The sequence below is a fragment of the Taeniopygia guttata genome, chromosome 1A (genome assembly GCF_048771995.1).
Source record: "Taeniopygia guttata chromosome 1A, bTaeGut7.mat, whole genome shotgun sequence".
Lineage (NCBI taxonomy): Eukaryota > Metazoa > Chordata > Aves > Passeriformes > Estrildidae > Taeniopygia > Taeniopygia guttata.
In genome coordinates, this window is record NC_133025.1 from 27,842,071 (window position 1) to 27,861,135 (window position 19,065).

General features: G+C 36.5%; 1 protein-coding gene across 6 annotated transcripts in view; it reads left to right on the top strand.

Annotated features, from left to right (window-relative positions):
• Positions 1-19,065, top strand: part of CNTN1 (contactin 1) — a 209,817-nt gene that overhangs the window by 146,580 nt on the left and 44,172 nt on the right. For all 6 annotated transcript variants that reach the window (XM_030258278.4, XM_030258285.4, XM_072922138.1 and 3 more), the window contains 10 exons: positions 69-241; positions 2,181-2,276; positions 3,141-3,347; positions 4,578-4,674; positions 4,830-5,011; positions 6,173-6,297; positions 8,312-8,429; positions 10,052-10,202; positions 10,678-10,805; positions 12,063-12,238. In XM_030258278.4, coding sequence (XP_030114138.2) covers positions 69-241; positions 2,181-2,276; positions 3,141-3,347; positions 4,578-4,674; positions 4,830-5,011; positions 6,173-6,297; positions 8,312-8,429; positions 10,052-10,202; positions 10,678-10,805; positions 12,063-12,238 — 1,453 coding nt within the window. The remainder of the gene's footprint in view (positions 1-68; positions 242-2,180; positions 2,277-3,140; positions 3,348-4,577; positions 4,675-4,829; positions 5,012-6,172; positions 6,298-8,311; positions 8,430-10,051; positions 10,203-10,677; positions 10,806-12,062; positions 12,239-19,065) is intronic.

Below are 19,065 nucleotides of genomic sequence, written 5' to 3' on the forward strand. Positions count from 1 at the left end.
CAGATCATTTTTCTTATCAGGTTTGCTTTTTGGGGCCAATCTTACATCTTGCTTTTCTTTTTTAATAGATGGAAACTCAACAACTGGGATATTGATTTAACAAAGGAGCGCTACAGTATGGTGGGAGGCAGACTTGTTATCAACAATCCAGAAAAATCAAGGGATGCTGGAAAATATGTCTGTGTAGTGTCGAATATCTTTGGAACTGTCAGGAGCAGTGAAGCCACTCTGAGTTTTGGATGTAAGCTGTTGGTTATGTCAGAACATAGAAAAATTTGGTTAGCTATGAATGCCCAATATTTTACACTGCGGTGTATTCTGCTAACATGTGCTGTATGTGTACTAATGTAAAAACAGTATCTTAAGTGCTGTAGTCTGCAGAGATCGACACAAAATAAGTTTGTAAGCATTTTATATTCTGAATGCTAATGCTGACTGTTAATTCAGCTGACATAACATAACAGCCTTCCTGGTGAGTTATTGTTAAATTATCAATTGAAGAGACTCATGTAGCCAGATCTGGAGATAATAATGTCCAGACTCCTTTAAAATCATGGTAGGACTTGAGGGGAAATAGTCACAGAAGAAAGACTCGAGTGAGGGCACATGGTAATGAGGTGCAGTGCAAGCAAGAGGTGCAGGAGGAAGGCACAGCACTTGCTAGTAAAGTATGCCCCGACTCCTAGGCTACAGTGAAAAAACCCTGCTGGGGGAAATTTCTGTCAGCTTCATGTCAATTTCTGTCAACAGCCATGAGCTAGACTTGTGAAGACATGTACATGTATGGACCTGCATATCACCAAATGAATTGAAAAAAATTGAGTACTAAATGAAGACTAATGTAAAACTTGGACTTAAGACAGTGTTTGGGATTTTGGGTTTTTTTTGCCTTAGGTTGCCAGATATATTTTATCATCAGAGGGCAAAGAAAGGAATCCTAGAAAAAAGGAATCCATTCTAATTTCACAAAGCTCTAGATGCCCTGATACTAAGGGTTTGGTGCCCCTCTTGTCTTTAACCAGCTTCCGTAAGTAGAATTCACTCCTTCCTGTAGATCAGACATCAGCTTTCGGATAGTATTTGTGAGACTGTGGGACTACAAATATTAGGGAAAGTTAGGCGCTATAATGAGCTGATGAATCATATCATCGTTACGCAGTCTTAATCTGTATTTACCCACTGTATCTTCTAGAAAAAAAAATTTGAAGGTCAGGTTCTTACTTCCTTTTAATGGAGAAAACATCAACATTCCATTTATGGAATATTTATTTATACATAAAGCAACCAGTCAGTACTGAATATTCAATAGGATAAAGAAAATAAACCAATAAACCTAATAGATTAAAAATAATGGAACCAAAACAGTCTAAGGCATGTTTTCTGCCTACCAGATCACTGGCTGCAGGAGCTGAATGTTGATAGTATACTAAAAAATAATGCTGAACAGAACCCTAATATACAGTGCTTTAATATGTAAACTAAAATAGGGTAAAGAGGTAAGGAATAGTGAAAATATAGCTGGAAACTGATAAATATCTGTTTAAAAAAGCCTGCTTTTATTCTTTATTATACTGTTGTATTTCTTTCTCCTTTTTAGTGATCACCTATAAAAAAATGTATTTCTACAATCCCTGTTTCTAAAGAACTGAATAGAGTTGCTAAAATTAATATAGAAAATGCCTGATCTTTAGTGTAAGCTTTTTATCTTTTGCTTATGCATAAACTGATTGAAAAATGTTAACAACCATTTAGAAGAGTTCAGAAGTCTTGACAAGCTTTAATTTTGTTTTGCTGTTGAATTTACTCAAACTGTGGAACAAAACCCACATTCTCTCATATACTTCATCAATTAGTCCGTCTGAGAATACTGTACATACTTTTTAGATCCAGTGCCTTAACACTCATTAAAATATGTTAAACACAACTACTTCTAGAGATAAAGTCTGCATCACTTTTTCTTTCCCCTGGCATTTACAATTATGATGACAAAAATAACAAAGCAAAAATTCATTTGATAGTGACAAATAAGCAAAACGTGCATTAGGGGTCAACAAGTTTCTAGCTGCCATGTACTGATGTATTTCTATACTAATTGCTACAGGACAGAAACTAATTATAATAGTAAAAGGTTACTGTAGTTAAAATCCCTATTCTCCTCCCCTTGCCTTTTTAAAAACTAGATCTGGATCCCTTTCCACCTGAGGAACGTTATGAGGTTAAAGTGCGAGAAGGTGTTGGAGCAGTGCTTCTTTGTGAGCCCCCTTACCACTACCCAGGTAATTCAGCTAAAAGTGCTTCATTTTCAGTGTCTTAAGAGTGAAAGATGAATTAATATTTATTTTCGCAAGTTTCCTTTATGTTCACTTAAACAGTAACTTTTGTGCAGCTTGAGAATCACCATTTAGGTTAGGTTTCTGTTTTGAATGTTTGTTGTTGACCATATGTTGACCATTCATTCCACGTAGTAAAGTCACCTCAAATGCTATGATCATGGGCTTCTGTTAAAATCATGGAACAGCAGAAGAGCCCCAGAGGGTCAGAGGTGAGGTTATTTATTCTCTGGAAGGGACTTTTTCTCATCATTAGCTGCTGAAGATCTCTGCAGAGATTATACCCATAATCTCAAGCATCTGGAGTTCTATCATGAGGGATGAAATTGGCTGTTAGCATATCTTCTACCTTGTGAAATGGAAAAATAATTTAGTTTTCGTGCTCAGTTCAAGCATTGTAAGGAACTGAAGAATGGAGACATGTTACTAGTTAAAAGTCTAAGGTTTTGTCTAAATCACAAGACTGGTGAGAAGTTCCCAGCTTCTCTGTTGCATAAGGTCAAGACCCAGCTGCCTCTCTCATCCCATCCCACTCAGTTCCTGTGGGATGGTTGTGCCCAGGGCAAGGTGTGCACAGTGTACCCAGGTCCCCGGTAACCTGCACTGACAGCAGCAGCGCCCAGTGTTCAGTGCTGACAGAATGAGCTGGCTGCTGAGACATGTATAAATCTCTCTCACATAGCTGCCTCTCCAAAAAAAATATCTATAACCTAGAAATTAGATTCAAGTCATTTGTATGCAGACAGTACTCTGTGGTTTAAATAGCTGATAGTGTTGGGTTTTAATATTGACTAAAATATTTTCCTTCAGATGACCTCAGTTATCGCTGGCTTCTAAATGAGTTCCCAGTGTTCATTGCTTTGGACAAACGACGATTTGTGTCACAGACAAATGGCAATCTCTACATTGCAAATGTGGAAGCATCAGATAAGGGCAATTATTCATGTTTTGTGTCCAGTCCTTCGATAACAAAGAGTGTATTCAGTAAATTTATTCCACTTATTCCGCAATCTGATCGTAAGTATTTATTGGAAATATTATGCACAGCATTTTAATTATATTAATTATATATATTTGTATTATAATTTTGCTAATTCATAACTACTTTCATTTCTGTAAGGAGAATTATATGGCAAGTTATAATGGCTACTCTCAATGTTGTTTGGTGTTTCAGATGCAGAGGTACAAATCATTCCCATCCACCGTGAAATCTTTGTGAAAGAAATCTCCATTGATTAATTCACAAATTTCCTTTCAAATCATTGAGTAAAGAGTTCTTATCCCTAGAATCCCCATTTCTTTTATGTGATAAGCCCCTGATCCCAAAATCTTCACTATCTTGGCATTGGTTCAAAGGAATATGATTGTAAAGTAGAAACTTCATGTAAATGTTGATGAACAGCTTCAGGATTTACCTTTTTTCCCTCAGAAAATCCCCTATGAAAGAGGAAAATCCTTTTCCCCGATGAAATTTCCTATCCAGTGGTGGCCTGAGGGCTTTGTGTCTCACGGTCAATCTCCTAAAACACTTCTGTGGCTTTGTGTTACTGCATTATTTGCCACCATGTCTTCAGAACTGCATGTTTTCCAAATAGGAACCAATGTCCCTTTTGACACTTCAGATTGTCCATCACTAGATCGTCACAAACTGATCATCAATTTTTCAGTGACCCTTTTCTCTCTACAATTTTCTATATCACTGATTTAATTAATATAATTTCAAATTAGCGATCTTTGACCAAATATTCCAGTATTCACACTCCCATCTTCATCTAGAACTGCAAGAGGGTTCCTACAGGGGTTGCTAGCAGGGAGATTTAATTGCATTTACATCTCTGTAAGCTCATTAAACTGTAGATGTGCTTGCTTCCTTCATAACCTTACTGAGGTAAAAGTGAGCTTAAATTCAAAATAATTCAAAATATTCTATCCAGTAAAAAACTTGTGGAAAACATACTCAGGTTTTTGTCTACACACAAACAGAGTATGTAATCATGCTTAAAATTCTGTAAAAAAATCTTAGGATTTATCATCCAGAGAAAGATAACTAGTTGCTGAGTAAAACCATTATGCCTTACTAGTAAAAGTTCAGTGCTTCATCAGACTTAACAAACTGACAGGCTTTATTTAGGGTAAAGAACAATTTTGTCTCGAATTTTAAGAAAAGTTTTAATCAACTGTGAAAACTTTAATAGCTGTATGACTTTATGACATGCCTTTTCTTAGAATCTTTTTTTTTCATATTAGGAGCAAAAGTATATCCGGCTGATATCAAGGTGAAGTTCAAGGATACATATGCTCTCCTGGGACAAAACGTGACACTGGAGTGTTTTGCTCTTGGAAAGTAAGTGTGTTTTTAAGTTATTGTACAGCACAAATTGCTTTCATATTTCATGGAATGAAAATACATATTTCATGATCAAATGCTCTTTTTGTAGTCTGCAATTTAACCGCCAGTTCTTGAACACGCTCATTTCTGCTTTACTGTACCTTTTCAAGTCCCGTTCCTGAACTCAGATGGAGTAAATACCTTGAACCCTTGCCAGCCTCTGCTGAGATAAGCATGTCTGGTGCAGTTCTTAAGATCTTCAATATTCAGTATGAAGATGAAGGACTTTATGAGTGTGAAGCTGAAAACTATAAAGGAAAAGATAAACACCAAGCAAGAGTTTATGTACAAGGTAGGAAGAACAATTTTATTCTTGATGATCTGTGTTGCTTTTACTTCGGTTGGAAGTGTCTGTGTTTTCACAGTTGTCTGTGTTGATTTGTACCATTATCCTCACACAATGCTGTTCAAGTTAATAGAGCAGCATCAAATTCTTGCATTAAATGCCAAGCATGATATTTATGTATAAATTAAGACTACTCAATTTGTCTGGTTAGATAGCTGGTATATACACTTTGACAGTTCTGTGTTTATATACATATGCATAATGTAAATTAAATCAATTTATAGTACTCAAAGTGAAAGACCTCCTAAGAAAAAGAGACCATTAGGTTTGTTAGGATTTTTTGTTTTCTCCTATTCTTTGTATTTTCTGTCTTAGCTCTCTGTCTTATTAGCTATGCACAGTTCTTTTTTTCTCCACCTTCTGTTACTTCTCTTAATGCATTTTGTTAAATTAGATAACCAAAAATTGCTTATAGTGAAATAACCCAAAGTAACTTGGCTTCTTGAATGAGGTTGATGCCACAAAACCATGCCATGAAAATGTCACATGTAACATCTGAACCACCCTCAGAAGATTTATGTCTCTTTCACTGTCTGTACAGAAGACTTTCTGAGTTAAGATCCTCAGTTAGGTGCTAGAACTTCATTAGATCAAACTCAGAATTAGTGTGGGAAGTTTATTACTGCTTGTAATAACTAAAGCTAATAAATTGGTTTGTTTGCTTAGGAAAAGCAAGTATGCTGGACTGTTTTCAATATTAATTTGTTACATATACTGTTTGGACCAGGAGCATAATTTCTTGGAGATCGTTTTGGTACATCCATAATTTTGCACAATTTCATGTCATTTAACTATCATTTTCACTTCTGAGTAATTTCCACACAGAATAATCTACAGATCAATTTAAGTGGTGATATCTTGTCTTCTGTCTTTCAGGAACCATTATTTCAATTCCATGTTTTCTTCTCATAAAAAATAGTTGGAAGCTTTTATGAGTCTATGTTGTAAGACAAAAGGATTTTTGTGCTGGTGCATTGCTGAGTTATCATCTTTACTTTGAGTGGCCTGTTTAAGTATAATGGAAAAAGCAGTGGAATTAATACAATATAATGCTAATTAAATATGTATGTGCTATATTTACAATGCATCATGTATTTTATTCTGCAGCTGCTCCTGAGTGGGTAGAACATATCAATGACACAGAAAGGGATATAGGCAGTGACCTGTACTGGCCTTGTGTAGCTACGGGCAAGCCTATTCCAACAATTAGGTGGCTGAAGAATGGTGCCTCGGTGAGTGTATTGCTGTAGTTAACACAGGCTTGAATGGTTACCTCATGAAAACAGTTTTTTGAAGCGTGCATTATTAAAAGGTTAAAGGAAAGTTTATTATAACAATCCAAATATTTGCTGGTGTCACTTGTATGAGGCATTAAAATCTATTTTTAAAAGTTTCATCTTAATCTTCTCTTATTTCTTCAGGCTATTTAGTATTCAGCTTTGAATTATGAACTTAACTTTTGACCATATGTTTAGGAGGTAGATACTCCTTTTTCTCCAGGTCTGTTTGAGTAAATGCTCTTCACTCTGGATAAAAAATGTCAGGCTTTTCTTTAAAATTAATCCATTTTGCCACATTAAACATGAATATGTCTTTAAAAATATAAGACAAAATAGTCAGTGGAGATATGACAATAAAGATTATTTTTTAAAGAATCAGTGTTCTTTCTGTATCCTGTATTTTTTCCCTTTTTTTTCTAGACACAGAGTGTTGCAAATGTTTAGGTGATGTTTAAAAGAGTTTAAAGAAGTACTGTTTGATAATTTAATTCTATTACATTGGATATTTGGTTTAAACAAAGTAGATTTTCTCTCCTAATATCCTGGAATCACGGAATGGTTTGTGTTGGAGGGTGCCTTAAAGATTGTTTAGTTCAAACCCCCTAGTCATGGGCAGGGGTGCCTTTCACTAGCCCTGGTTGCTCAGAACTCCATCCTTCCTGCCCTTGAACAATTCCAAGCATGGGACATCCACAGCTTCTCTGGGAAAAACCTGTTCAGGCATTCAAAGTCTAGTGCTTACACTACATGAAAAACCATTTAAAAACCAAGAGAATACAAGGGCACAATGAAGCTCTGCATTTGCTGAGCTCTAGTGACTCTTATCTTGACAAACAAACAAAAAAGACAATGAGACAGCTTGGTTTCTTACTGTGTATCTTAAAAAAATTGTATGATGTTGGAGGGAGAGCAGGGATATCGCCATCTTCTATATGGAGGTGGCGTAAACCAGGAAAAATAATGCTGTTGTCTAGCTTTGGTAATTATTGCAAACAAGTAATTTAACAAGTGAGTTACTTGCTGGTCCCCACTGAACTTGGCTTTCACGAACAAAATCCGCATACTGGATTGCAGAACACAGTGTGCAATTCTCCAGTAGTACACCAGAAGATTATGCTGTGTGTTACTATGATGATAAGATGATTTCCAAATGGCAGATAGCAGAAATATGTTAATTGCCTTGAAAATATAATTTGTTTCTAAATCAGATAACTTGTAATTAGGCCTTTCATTTAGAGCACAACAAAGATTCCTTGTAGAAAATCTGATTAAAACATTTTCACATAAAGTAGTCAGAAAATATGTTTCCTTTAATCTTTTCTCTTTTCAACTAAGTACTGTTCTCATAATCTTCCACTGCTCCATGCACTCCAATGTACTTAGATACAAGAGTTGAAACTTTCAGCTTGATTTTCACATGATAACAGAATACATTAACATGATCTTTCAAAAACTGTTTGGCATCTACATTTACAAAATACCCCACCTTAGCTACCTTATTTTGATTGGCTGTTGTTTTCTTTTTTACATTAAAAAAAAAGTAATAGAAAATAGTTTGTACTATCTCCCAGAGGAATCTTCTGATAAACTCCTACCTCACTGGGACTTGCTTTGACATTTTCTTGTTGTAAAATTATGTAACAACAGAAAGCACTGACCAGTGAGCATGGCATAACAATGCATAAAATTAATTTAATTCTTTGTTTCTTATTTCTGAATCAGTAGTGTTTGCACTGATATGATAATAGGGGACTGGACAGTAAATTTCTCTACTGACATTCAACCAGGAGTTTCCAAGAAACTTAAATATTGAATGACAATGACTCTTTCTTTAGAAAAGGGTGAACCCAATGTTACTGAAAAAGATTAAAAAAAAACAAAGAAGAAAGAATGTGGATGTGTGTGGATTATTCAGTTTATGTAGTTTATGTTAATATCTTGTTATTTTATTGATTCTGTGTTTTAGTTCCGGAAAGGTGAACTAAGAATGCAAAGTCTGACCTTTGACGATGCCGGCATGTACCAGTGTATAGCAGAAAACATGCATGGAATTATTTATGCAAATGCTGAACTGAAGATTGTGGGTCAGTGGGATTATTTCTCTATTTACTATTTCAGGCATGAGTAAGATAGCAGTTATATTTGCAAGTACTGTTTGGTAGCAGATTCCTGTGAGGATGAAGCTAAGAACTCTCACTCAGTCTAGGTGAGATGGGGTTTATTTGAGTTCTCTAGCTGGTTTTTTGACAACAACTTGAGGAATAAATTTACCAACTTGTGGGGCATGTTTTCTGTTTGTATTTATGATGCTTGTTTTCTGCTCTTCCCCCTCAGAGGAACTGATAGTGCTGAAGTTATATGAAACACATAGAATTGCAACCTAAACTTTTAAGCTTGCAAAACTGGTTAAGAAGCATTTTAATTTTTTGCTCACATATGATCACTCACTCCTCTTTGAGGCAAAATCTGCTTTTTAAGAAACCATGTTGTCACTTGCTTGGCCTTTGAAGCTCTTTATCTTTGCTCTTCCCTTTGGTTTTGCTTTCTGCAACCCCTTACATGGAAGTCACAATGTTTGTATGTAATATAGCTGTGCCATTTGATGTAGTTATGAATCCATTGTGTTTTCCTGAGGAGCATCCTGTTGAAAGTTTGACTCTCAGATCCAAAGTTCTAAGCCTTAAAACAATTTCTGATGTTTTTTCTGTTTTCATTAGAGCAGACACCCTGGCTGTATGACATATTTTTCTATATTTCCCTGTGGTAATTGCTCTTCTTTCCATCTCACACTTGCCTTCAGACTTTCCCAAGAACTAAATTATTCTTGGTTTTCCCAACCCATTGCACACCAATGCTTCATTCTACACTGTTCTTCCATTACTATGTACTCACTACCAGCTTGGTTTACACAAAATCAACACCTTTTATTTGTGCATTTTCAAAAGTCAGTGTTGGCAATATGTGGATATTGGTCAGAGTTTTGCTCTGTACTTCTGTAATTAAATAGTAGCTTTATTTCCTCAGGCTGTGCACACACTTGCTGGCATTATTAACTTGCTGGTATGCCAAGATGCAAAATAATTAAAAGTTTTTTTTTTCTTTTCTTTGGTTTAAAATAAAGAAAAAACTAGTAAGCAAAGATCTGACCTCAGAGACATAAATGTGGTGCTTATGACTGTCACATCTCAATACTCTTGTACATCTGAGAATACACCTACTGCCAGCTGGCCAAACAGAAAACTATAAAGAATAAGAAGGACACAATTTTAATTTGTAGAGAGGGTTAAAACCACTGAAAAGTAGACCCAACTATTCTCTGGAATTATGATTGAGTGAGCAACTTGTTAAAGAAATTTATCTCCAGGAATCTGAATTTTATTAGGACTGATCAAAAGGCCTTTTGAAAGGGAGGAACTTTCAGTGGACTTTGATCTTGTTAGATTAAACTCAGATGAAAGTTCAGAAATCAATAGAGAGAAATGTCTAGTGTAGCACAGCACAGAACTGCATAATGATTTTTCCTGTTTCTTGTAGATCACTACGAACTTCAACTGCATCTCTGTATCATTAATATTTTTCTCACGCATCTGAATAATGAACATTTGTAAACAATTCAATAGTTCTGTCATTTAATGTATGTTGGAAACAAATTCTATTTTGCAGTAAAATCACTAACAGCAGAATTTGTGTTAATTTTTGCTTTCAGCTTCACCTCCTACTTTTGAACTGAACCCTATGAAGAAGAAAATCTTAGCAGCTAAAGGAGGGCGTGTAATCATTGAATGCAAACCTAAAGCTGCTCCTAAACCAAAATTCTCCTGGAGCAAAGGAACAGAATTGCTTGTAAATGGGAGCCGGTTAGTATTGATTGTCAGTGAACACTTTGAACCTTAAAAATGTAACCTTATGTATCTGTATGTCTATTGCATAGGATGATTCTCCATTTTGCAGATTTCAGGGATAGGAGAATGTGTAACTTCATGAAAAGAATACGCCAAAATGTTGCTGCCCGTATGGATTCTAAGAGTTAGCAGGGTATCCAACTTTACCCAGTCTGGTTTAAGAATTGAGTTGTATTATAAAACTCTAAGAAAAATACTTGAACAAGTGAAAAGAAGTACATTCTATTGCTCCAGCAATCTGAGACATCTAATCATGCCACAGTCTTTTTAAATATTTTTTGCTGTAGGCGTGTTTATAAATCCAGTAGTTAGATGTGAGCTTTCAAATTATGTTTGTGGTTTGTTCTTTTATTTACTGCAGTTCTACAGGAAGCAGTGCTTTCTAATATAGAACTTAATTTCTCTTAGCTATTTTTTGCACTTTCCATAGCATACGTATCTGGGATGATGGGAGCCTGGAAATTATCAATGTCACAAAGCTGGATGAAGGTCGCTATACCTGTTTTGCAGAAAATAACCGAGGAAAAGCCAATAGCACTGGTGTTCTAGAAATGACAGGTAAACCTCAGAATTGCATTCATTTGTTTTGGGCACAATCCCTTAGTTCAAAATGACTTCTTGTTCAGCATTGCGCTGCTTTTTCAAGCTGCTCTACATCTTTCTAATTTAGTTGCTCATTAACACTGAATTTATGCTTTTAAAGCATATTGCTTAGTTGAAACTGGGTATGTTTGCATCAGTTCTTACACTGTATCTCTATTTTCAGGGCTGATTTTTCCATAAGAGATTACTAAACAAGATACATTAAATTGACATATTTTAATGCATTCCCTTTATTTGGCAGCTTAGCACTCATGCTAAGGTGTGATTCTGGGGCCATGACTCAGAGAAGTGGGACTCCTGATGACCTTCCTTAGTGTGGTGGCTTTTTGTTTTGTAGGGAGTTTGTTTTGTTTTGTTGGTTTGTTTATTTGTTTGTTTTGGTGATAGTTTTGGTGTTGTGGTGGTATAAGCATGTTTGAGAGAGCATTGCTGTTAAAGAAATGCATATGAAATTTTTTAGATAAGGGCATATATCCGTATGATTGCACTTCTAAATTACCTTCCTTTATCAGTATTTTTATTTACTGATTGAATACTGATATCCTTAATTGTGTATTTTAAATATGATGTCAAATACCAAATAACTGTAGACTACAGACAGGAAGGACAGCATTCTGTAAGACCTGTGTCAAGTACCACTGATAGTGGAAGAGTCATTTGTCAAATAAGTTTTTAACCTCGGTTCCAGAAATCATGCTGGATGTGACAGCTCAATGCTGATGTGCTTTCTTCCTTTTCTTGTATTGTTTTCTCTTCTTTTTCACAAAGGAGAGGGAATCTACACAATTTGTTATGCATTATATTGTTTCTCAGTAGATAAATTAAGATCACAATCCCTACAATGCTCTAGTGAAAATCTGAGTCAGCCTAACCAAGTAGAATTTTTAATTCATTAAAGAGACAAGTTTTAAAACATAGGAAATACTATAATTGAAACAAGAAATGCAACACAAGTCACGTAAGATTAATCATCTGTCATTTTTCTTCTTGAGATATAGTCAATGAATAAGAATAGTTATATTGTGATTCAGAGATTTAAACAACTAGACAGAAGAAGTTTGGTCCTTTGAAATGTAGTTGTATGAATAACATGTAAACTAGACTTTGAGGGAGTGGTTTAATGTATGATCAAACAGTTATGGAGCTGAGTTATTTATATTTGAATAAATATTAATTTATTGGAATTTTCCATGTTTGCCATTAACTTTACAGAAGCTACAAGGATTACTTTAGCTCCGTTGAATGTTGATGTCACCGTTGGAGAGAATGCTACCATGCAATGCATTGCATCCCATGATCCCACATTAGACCTGACATTTATTTGGTCTCTAAATGGCTTTGTAATAGATTTTGAGAAAGAACATGAACATTATGAACGGAATGTTATGGTAAGATGCTGTACGTCCTTATTTAATACATGAAAAGCAAGTTTTCTTTTTTGTGAATAGTTTTCTTTTCTGTGTCAGTTCGGGTCCAATAGGCCAAGAACATAAAATAGAATTACAATTCAGACACCTTACAGACAAAAAGACACTTGCAGACAGATACCTGAAATCAGATATCTAAATTGATGTAAGTATTTTGATACCTCAGATAAATCCCACTCTGATTATTAGTGAAAATAGCTGGTAAGTAGACAGCCTGATTGTAAACAGGGTGCAAATTACCTCAAAAAAGTTTGCATATGCATTCATTTTTACTTACCCATGTTTTTATCATCAACATTTCTGGAATTTGGCACAAAACTGGGCCAGGTGGTGGGTAGGAGTCAAACAGTCTGTAAACACTGAGGAAGAACAGTTTATGAGAAGGCTAAACAAGTTAATACAAAGACACTCATTTTGGCATATAGAACAATCATAGTTCCTTTGTATTAGCATGTATGGTTATGCTTTTAGAGTTTTCTATCAGGTTTATTTAAAATTAATATCTCTATTAGAAATCCTTTCTTGTTATGTCTAATCACATGCTGATTTGCCCAATATTCAGTAACCTCCAAGTGGTTGCCTACTTGTGTAAATACTTATTCTTTAAATTTGAATTATACAAAAATCCTCATGCTTAGATACCTTTTTTTTTTTTTTTGTGGTGAGTGTGGAGAGAAAAGGTTGCTAATGGTAATTGTAGTGTCTGGGAACACCAGGGACCACATTTAGTTTCAGCTCTGTGTTTAAAATGATGTACCAGTGCCCCCTGAAGAGTCCTTCTCCTAGGCTGGCAATATTATCTGATTTTCCATGGACCAAGAGATTTCTTTTTTTGCTTTCAGTATCTGTTTATCTCCATGTGAAAAATGTTTAAAGTGTCAATATTTTAGTCTGATTTGGAACAAAACAACCCTTTGAGGAGTCAAGAGTTGCCTCAACCTGCTCATTTGCTGAGTTGTAAGACATAGTTAAGAAGCCACACTGCTCCCTTTCAGTGAGAGAACATGTCCTTGTCCAACAAGCCAGTAGAAGATCAGCTGATAAATGTTCAAACCAAAGTCGTACACTCCTTTCTGCAATAAATCTCCTGAAAGGCTATGGCTACACTCAGTAGCAGGGTAGCAAGTAGTCTGCACCAAATTTTGTGTTGCCTCAGTTATTGTAGGTATCTACATAACTTCACCTACATAACATACATACACCTAAGTATGTAGTTATTCTCCAGTACACTGGCATCTTTCAAAACATTTCCTGCAGGTGGCTATTAAGTCACAATTTTGATAGGTCTATATTTACACTCTGGTAGAATAATTAATGCATAGGAATACCTTGAAAAAGCTTGAATTGCCTCCAAATTGCATTAGTTTGTCCTTAGATAAAGACTGGAATGAGTCTGAGTGTCAGGCAAAATAAGAGCTTAAAGAGTAGAGCCCCTGTAAAGTTACTTCTTGTAAAAGAGCAAATAAAATCAGTCTGTATTATATTTTGTTTAGTTGATTGCCTTTAGTTACCTGACAGATGTCACACAAAGAACTTTGTTCCATAGAACAGAAATGCAGACTGAAAGTGTTGATGAATCTGTTATTTTGATGTGGAAGGACAATAAAAATGGCTTTATCAGAACAGTTTGTTGTGCAAGAGAAAAGAATCTGAGCTTTCGCCATCTGTAGATCTTGTGTTGAACATGTTAAACAAAAAGTTTTATATCACTGATATATACTTTTGCGCTTTCCTCTAAATAATGAAAATAGAAGTGAACTGGATTTTTTTTTTTTTTCTTTTAGGGGAAATTAATTCTGAAATTTACTCCTGCTTTTAGGGCACTTTCTAGCAAAGCATTTCAAGTTGACAAATATGGGACAAAATAAGGCCCTCAGAAAATGTGCAATTATCTTAGAAGATTGACACTATTTTGTTCCCAGCTACCTGTTTCATCTTCAAGACAGCCAGTGGTCCTGGACTCCTCATCTCAAATTCTGATTATCTCCACAGTATTTTAGACCCTTTATTGAAGTGCTTAATTTCAAAACCAAATTGCCCTAACTTTTCTAGATTGCCTTGCTTTCTACAAACTTTCTGTGGTCTACAGAGGGAGAGAAAGAGGTGCTTCTCTTCAGGTGTGTGTTGAATCTTGTGCAGGAATGTTTCCTTTTTCAATAGATATAGGGATGGCTACTCCACGGGATTCAAAAGAAGATGAAGAACTCTTAATTCAGTTAGACCTTTAAGTAGTTTAGATCTAAATACCAATAAATTTACTTCAGGATACCCTAAAGGATATCCTTCCTCCTGAAGAATATTTCTTTGTTTTGCATTTGATCTGTCAAAACTGATAGAAATTCTTTTAGCAGAGGCATCTTCTTGTTTTGCATTCCTTAAAGCCTTAATTCTGGGCTTTCAAATGCAAAGCAATTGCAAATAGTCTTTGTTACTCTTCCACATCTACCTTGGTCTTTATCTGGGGCAGAGGAGACAGTAGGATTGCATTTGAAGTCTGCATTTGTGGGTATTAGGTGGTTCAGTGCTTAAGTAGTAACAAATGCAGAAATCTTTAACAAATTCAGAAAATCCAATGGTTTATGTAGGATGTAATGAAGACGAATATGCAGTTTCTGTATTTCTCATCCATTCATTTGTTATTGTATTGTTGCATTAAGGGTTTTTCTCCTTCCTGGGCAAGTAAAGAGATTTTCTCTTTTTCTCCTGCCAGATTCCTCTCCCTGGCAATTCTGAGCTGAAGTCACTGGGTGGCAGGTTTGCTCAGGCTCTCTTGGATGTAAAGGATGAGCTGGTTGACACCTGACAGCAGCAGCCCAAGCTGCTGAGCTTGAAACATGCTCACGAGCACTTCACAAACACAAAAGAAAAATATATTCCACTGTGTATATTAAGATTTCTGGGTATATGAAGCATGTGTATAATTTCCTGTTCATGAAGGATCCTCATCTGTCCCTCTGATAATATCGCTATTCATTTATGAAACTATGCAGATCAAGTTGCTGAAACTTGATAGAGCCACATTTATTCCAGTTATCAAAATACTATTATTATTGTCATATAGACATAGTGAAATTCTAATTAAATACAGGTAAACACCTGCATAATTCTTATAAATGCAAGCTTTGGTATCTCAATCATTGCTGAAGGCAAAGCTAATTTGCATTACATTAATACTAAAACTAATTTCTCAAAAGGACATTTGTCAGTTCTGTTTTCATTTCCTGTGACAGCAGTATGTAAAGGGGGGGGGGGTAGGGGGGAGGGGAAAGAAAGAAAAAAAAAGAAATGGTTAGCTTCCAAAGAGTCAAATGGAATCTTCAAATCAGTGAACCTGAAACGCTGATATTTTTATCACCATTTTATCTTTAATAAGTTAAATTGAATTGCTGTACAAGTGTTCAGGAAGTTGACCTGCTTGCTAATAGCTTTCTTCTTTAAGTATTCAAAGAAAGAGTAAGTGATGGAAAGGTACAGTAAAGCCAGGTGATTCATTTTGTCACAGAGACAACTGACTTGCTACCTCCGCACATTTTCTCATATGAAGGGGCATTTCTCAAGATGATGCTGACACACCTCAGTGTTATGAGTGCTACAGAGCAGGAAGCAAAACCTGCTGAATCCACATTGACTCTGAAGTGTGAATTCTGAGTTTGCAGTGTTCTCCCCAGTGTTCATACGTGCAGGGACATGGCAAAAGGCAGAAAAATACATTCAGCATAGAACTTGCAGGACCCATAGCTCAGGCTCTGTCCAGCTTTGAAGTAGCTTCTGAATCCAAGGTGTCTGTGCATAACCACCTCTCTATCCTTGCAGCTCTCTTGTGGTTAACTTGTAGTAGTGTAACTCTGAATACTGAAAAGCTTGCTTTTTTCTTATGCAAATATTATTTCTCTGACTTTATCTCTCTTTGAAGTACAGAAAGCTTTACAGTGTTCTAGGATGATACTTATAATATTCTGGACATACACAGCCAGACAGGTACTTTTCATTTAAGTGCAACACAAATGGAAGAACCCGTTTCTTTATTTAATTGTTAAAGGTCCAAATACCAAAATTCACACTTCAGATTTCTGAAAGTGGTGAGATGAATTATAGATTGGAGAAAGTGTTTATCAAACACTTTGTTTGTTTCTTCTCCAAAACTGATGGTTTTATAAACAATGAACAAGTTAAATTATAAAAGTCATATTAGAGGAGTACAGATTTACAGCAGCCTGGTTTTTGTACATTATTTTAAATTGCCATTTGTTGGCTGACATGGATAGACAAAGTTTTTCTACTGCATGCTCCTACTTCAATAAATTGCTATGGAGACACTTAGTTTTATTGTATAAATCTGCATTCCAACCCAAACTATTCTGTGAGTCTATGGTTCCACTGTTACCTGCAGCAGAAAATGTCCAAGGATTTTAATTTCCATTTTTCTTCATTACTTTCCCTGGTAATCCTCCTTGCAGAGTGTTTAGTCTAGCTCCAGGTGCAGACCAGAAAATTAATAGAAAGTTCAAAAGAACTGAAGAATTGAAGTAAAATATTTAGGTAAAATTATAGAATCATAGAACAGTTTAGGATAGAAAAGACCTTTAAGAACATCAAGTCTAACTGTTAACCCAGCACTGTGAAGTCCACCTCTAAACCATATCTCTAAGTGCCACATCTAAATACCTCCAGTGTTGATAATTCAACCACTTCCTAGGCTAGCCTGTTCCAACACCTAAAACCTTTTCCATGGAGAATTTTTTCCCTTGTTATTTGGGAGAAGAGACCAATCCCCACCTCACTACTTTAGGTAGTTGTAAAGAGTGATAAGGTCCCACCTCTGCCTGTGTTCCAGGCTGAACACCCCTGTAGTTTTCCCCCCCTGTAACACACCCCTAGTTCCTTCAGCTGCTCCTCATCATGCGTGTGCACCCGCCTCTTCACCAGCCTCTTTGCCCTTCTCTGGACTTGCTCCAGCACCTCAATGTCTTTCTTGCTGTGAGGAACCCAAAACTGAACACAGTACTTGAAGTGCCTCCTCACCAGTGTCACCAGAGTGACAATCACTGCCCTGGTCCTGCTGGCCACACTTTTTCAGATACCAGCCAGGATGCCATTGGCCTTCTTGGTCACCTGGGCACACACTGGCTCATGTTCAGTTGCTGTCAACCAGCACCTCCAGGTCCTTTTCCACCAGACCACTTTCCTGCCACTCTTCCCACATCCTGTAGCACTGCCTGGGGTTGTTGTGACCCAAGTGGAGGACCTGCACCTGGTCTTAACTTCATACAAGGCATTGACCTGCCCTTGGCTTATTGATCCAGCCTGTAGAGCCTTCCTGCCCTCCAGCAGACCAACACTCCTGCCCAACTTGATGTCATCTGCAAACTCACTGAGCATGCACTTGATCCCCTCATTCAGATTGCGAGTAAAGACTGAGCCCTGGAGAACCCCACTGATGCCCAGCTACCAGCTGGATGCAGTTCCATTCACCACTACTTTCTGGGCCTGGCCATCCAGCCAGTTTTTTCCCAGCAACAGTCCACCCATCCAAGTCACAGGAAACTAATTTCTCCAGGATAATGCTGTGGCAAATGGTGTCAAAGGCTTTCCTAAATTCCAGCAGACAACATCCGCAGCCTTTCCCTCACCCAGTAACAAGTCACTTTGTTGTTGAAATCAAAATAGGAAAGCTCAGTTATGCACTGATTAGGAAGAAGTGGTTACTTATGGACTAGAACAGAGCCGGAGTTGTAGTGAGCTCATTTAGTACAGTGTTTGAACATATTAAGGTGACATCTGATTGTTAATGAAGCATGACCAACCAAATCAACTGCTTACTGTTTTTTTATGGAAGAGAGTGCCAGGACTCTCAAGGTACTGTCTCAATACCCTGCTTTCAGTGCCTTGATATTGTTTTAGACATGAGTGACCTGAAAGTCACTCTAAATATTATTCCAAAGCTACCCAATTTTGGGTAGGTTTGGAGTAATATTTAGAGGCAATGGCCTAATAAAAACCTACTGAGCATGGAATGTGATGGATGGAGTCAGTGGTTAAGAGCAAGGAGGGGAAGGAAAGCAGAAGATATAATGCTGAGAGTGAAACCAACAAGCAGTTTGCTCTGGCAGAAGCCTTTGAGGAAATTTATTCTACTTACAGCACAAAGAATAGTTTAGAAGATCTACCAACTTCTGTGCTAGAATTAAAAAATACACCACAAAAGCGTTTGACTCTACCGTTTATGTGCTTGTAAGACTTACCAAGCTACCAAAATTCATGTACCATCTGTAGTTAGATAGCAGAAGCTAGGAAAGCCAGGTGTGAACACTACTGAGAGTTTGCAGTGTATTGTGAATTTTTGTCATCAGCCATAAAGCTGTGAGCCATGAGCATAAGTGAGCAAGTGCCTAGGCTTTTTATGCTGTTATAAGTGAAATAACAAGGCCATTACCAAAAGGATGCTGGTACAAAGCACAGCGTCCTCAGGAATTTTCAGGGGTATGCTGAACAGAGAAGAATAATAATACATTTGTTGGAAATACTTCCTGGTCCACATCTGAAGCGTAGAATTAACACTGTATATTCTTTACATATAAATGTAGCTCACTGAAGGAAAAGATTCTTTAGTGGGAATGACTGTCATCATTATCCTGCTGAGTTTTTTATTTATCTGTAACTATGGCTTGTAAGACAAAATAAGGTCTCAGGTGAATAGGATTAAGACAGTAGTGTTGCACTGGTGGTGCTGTCCCTATGTCTCTGATGTCAATAGCAAGAAAATATCTATAATCACATTTACATTAACA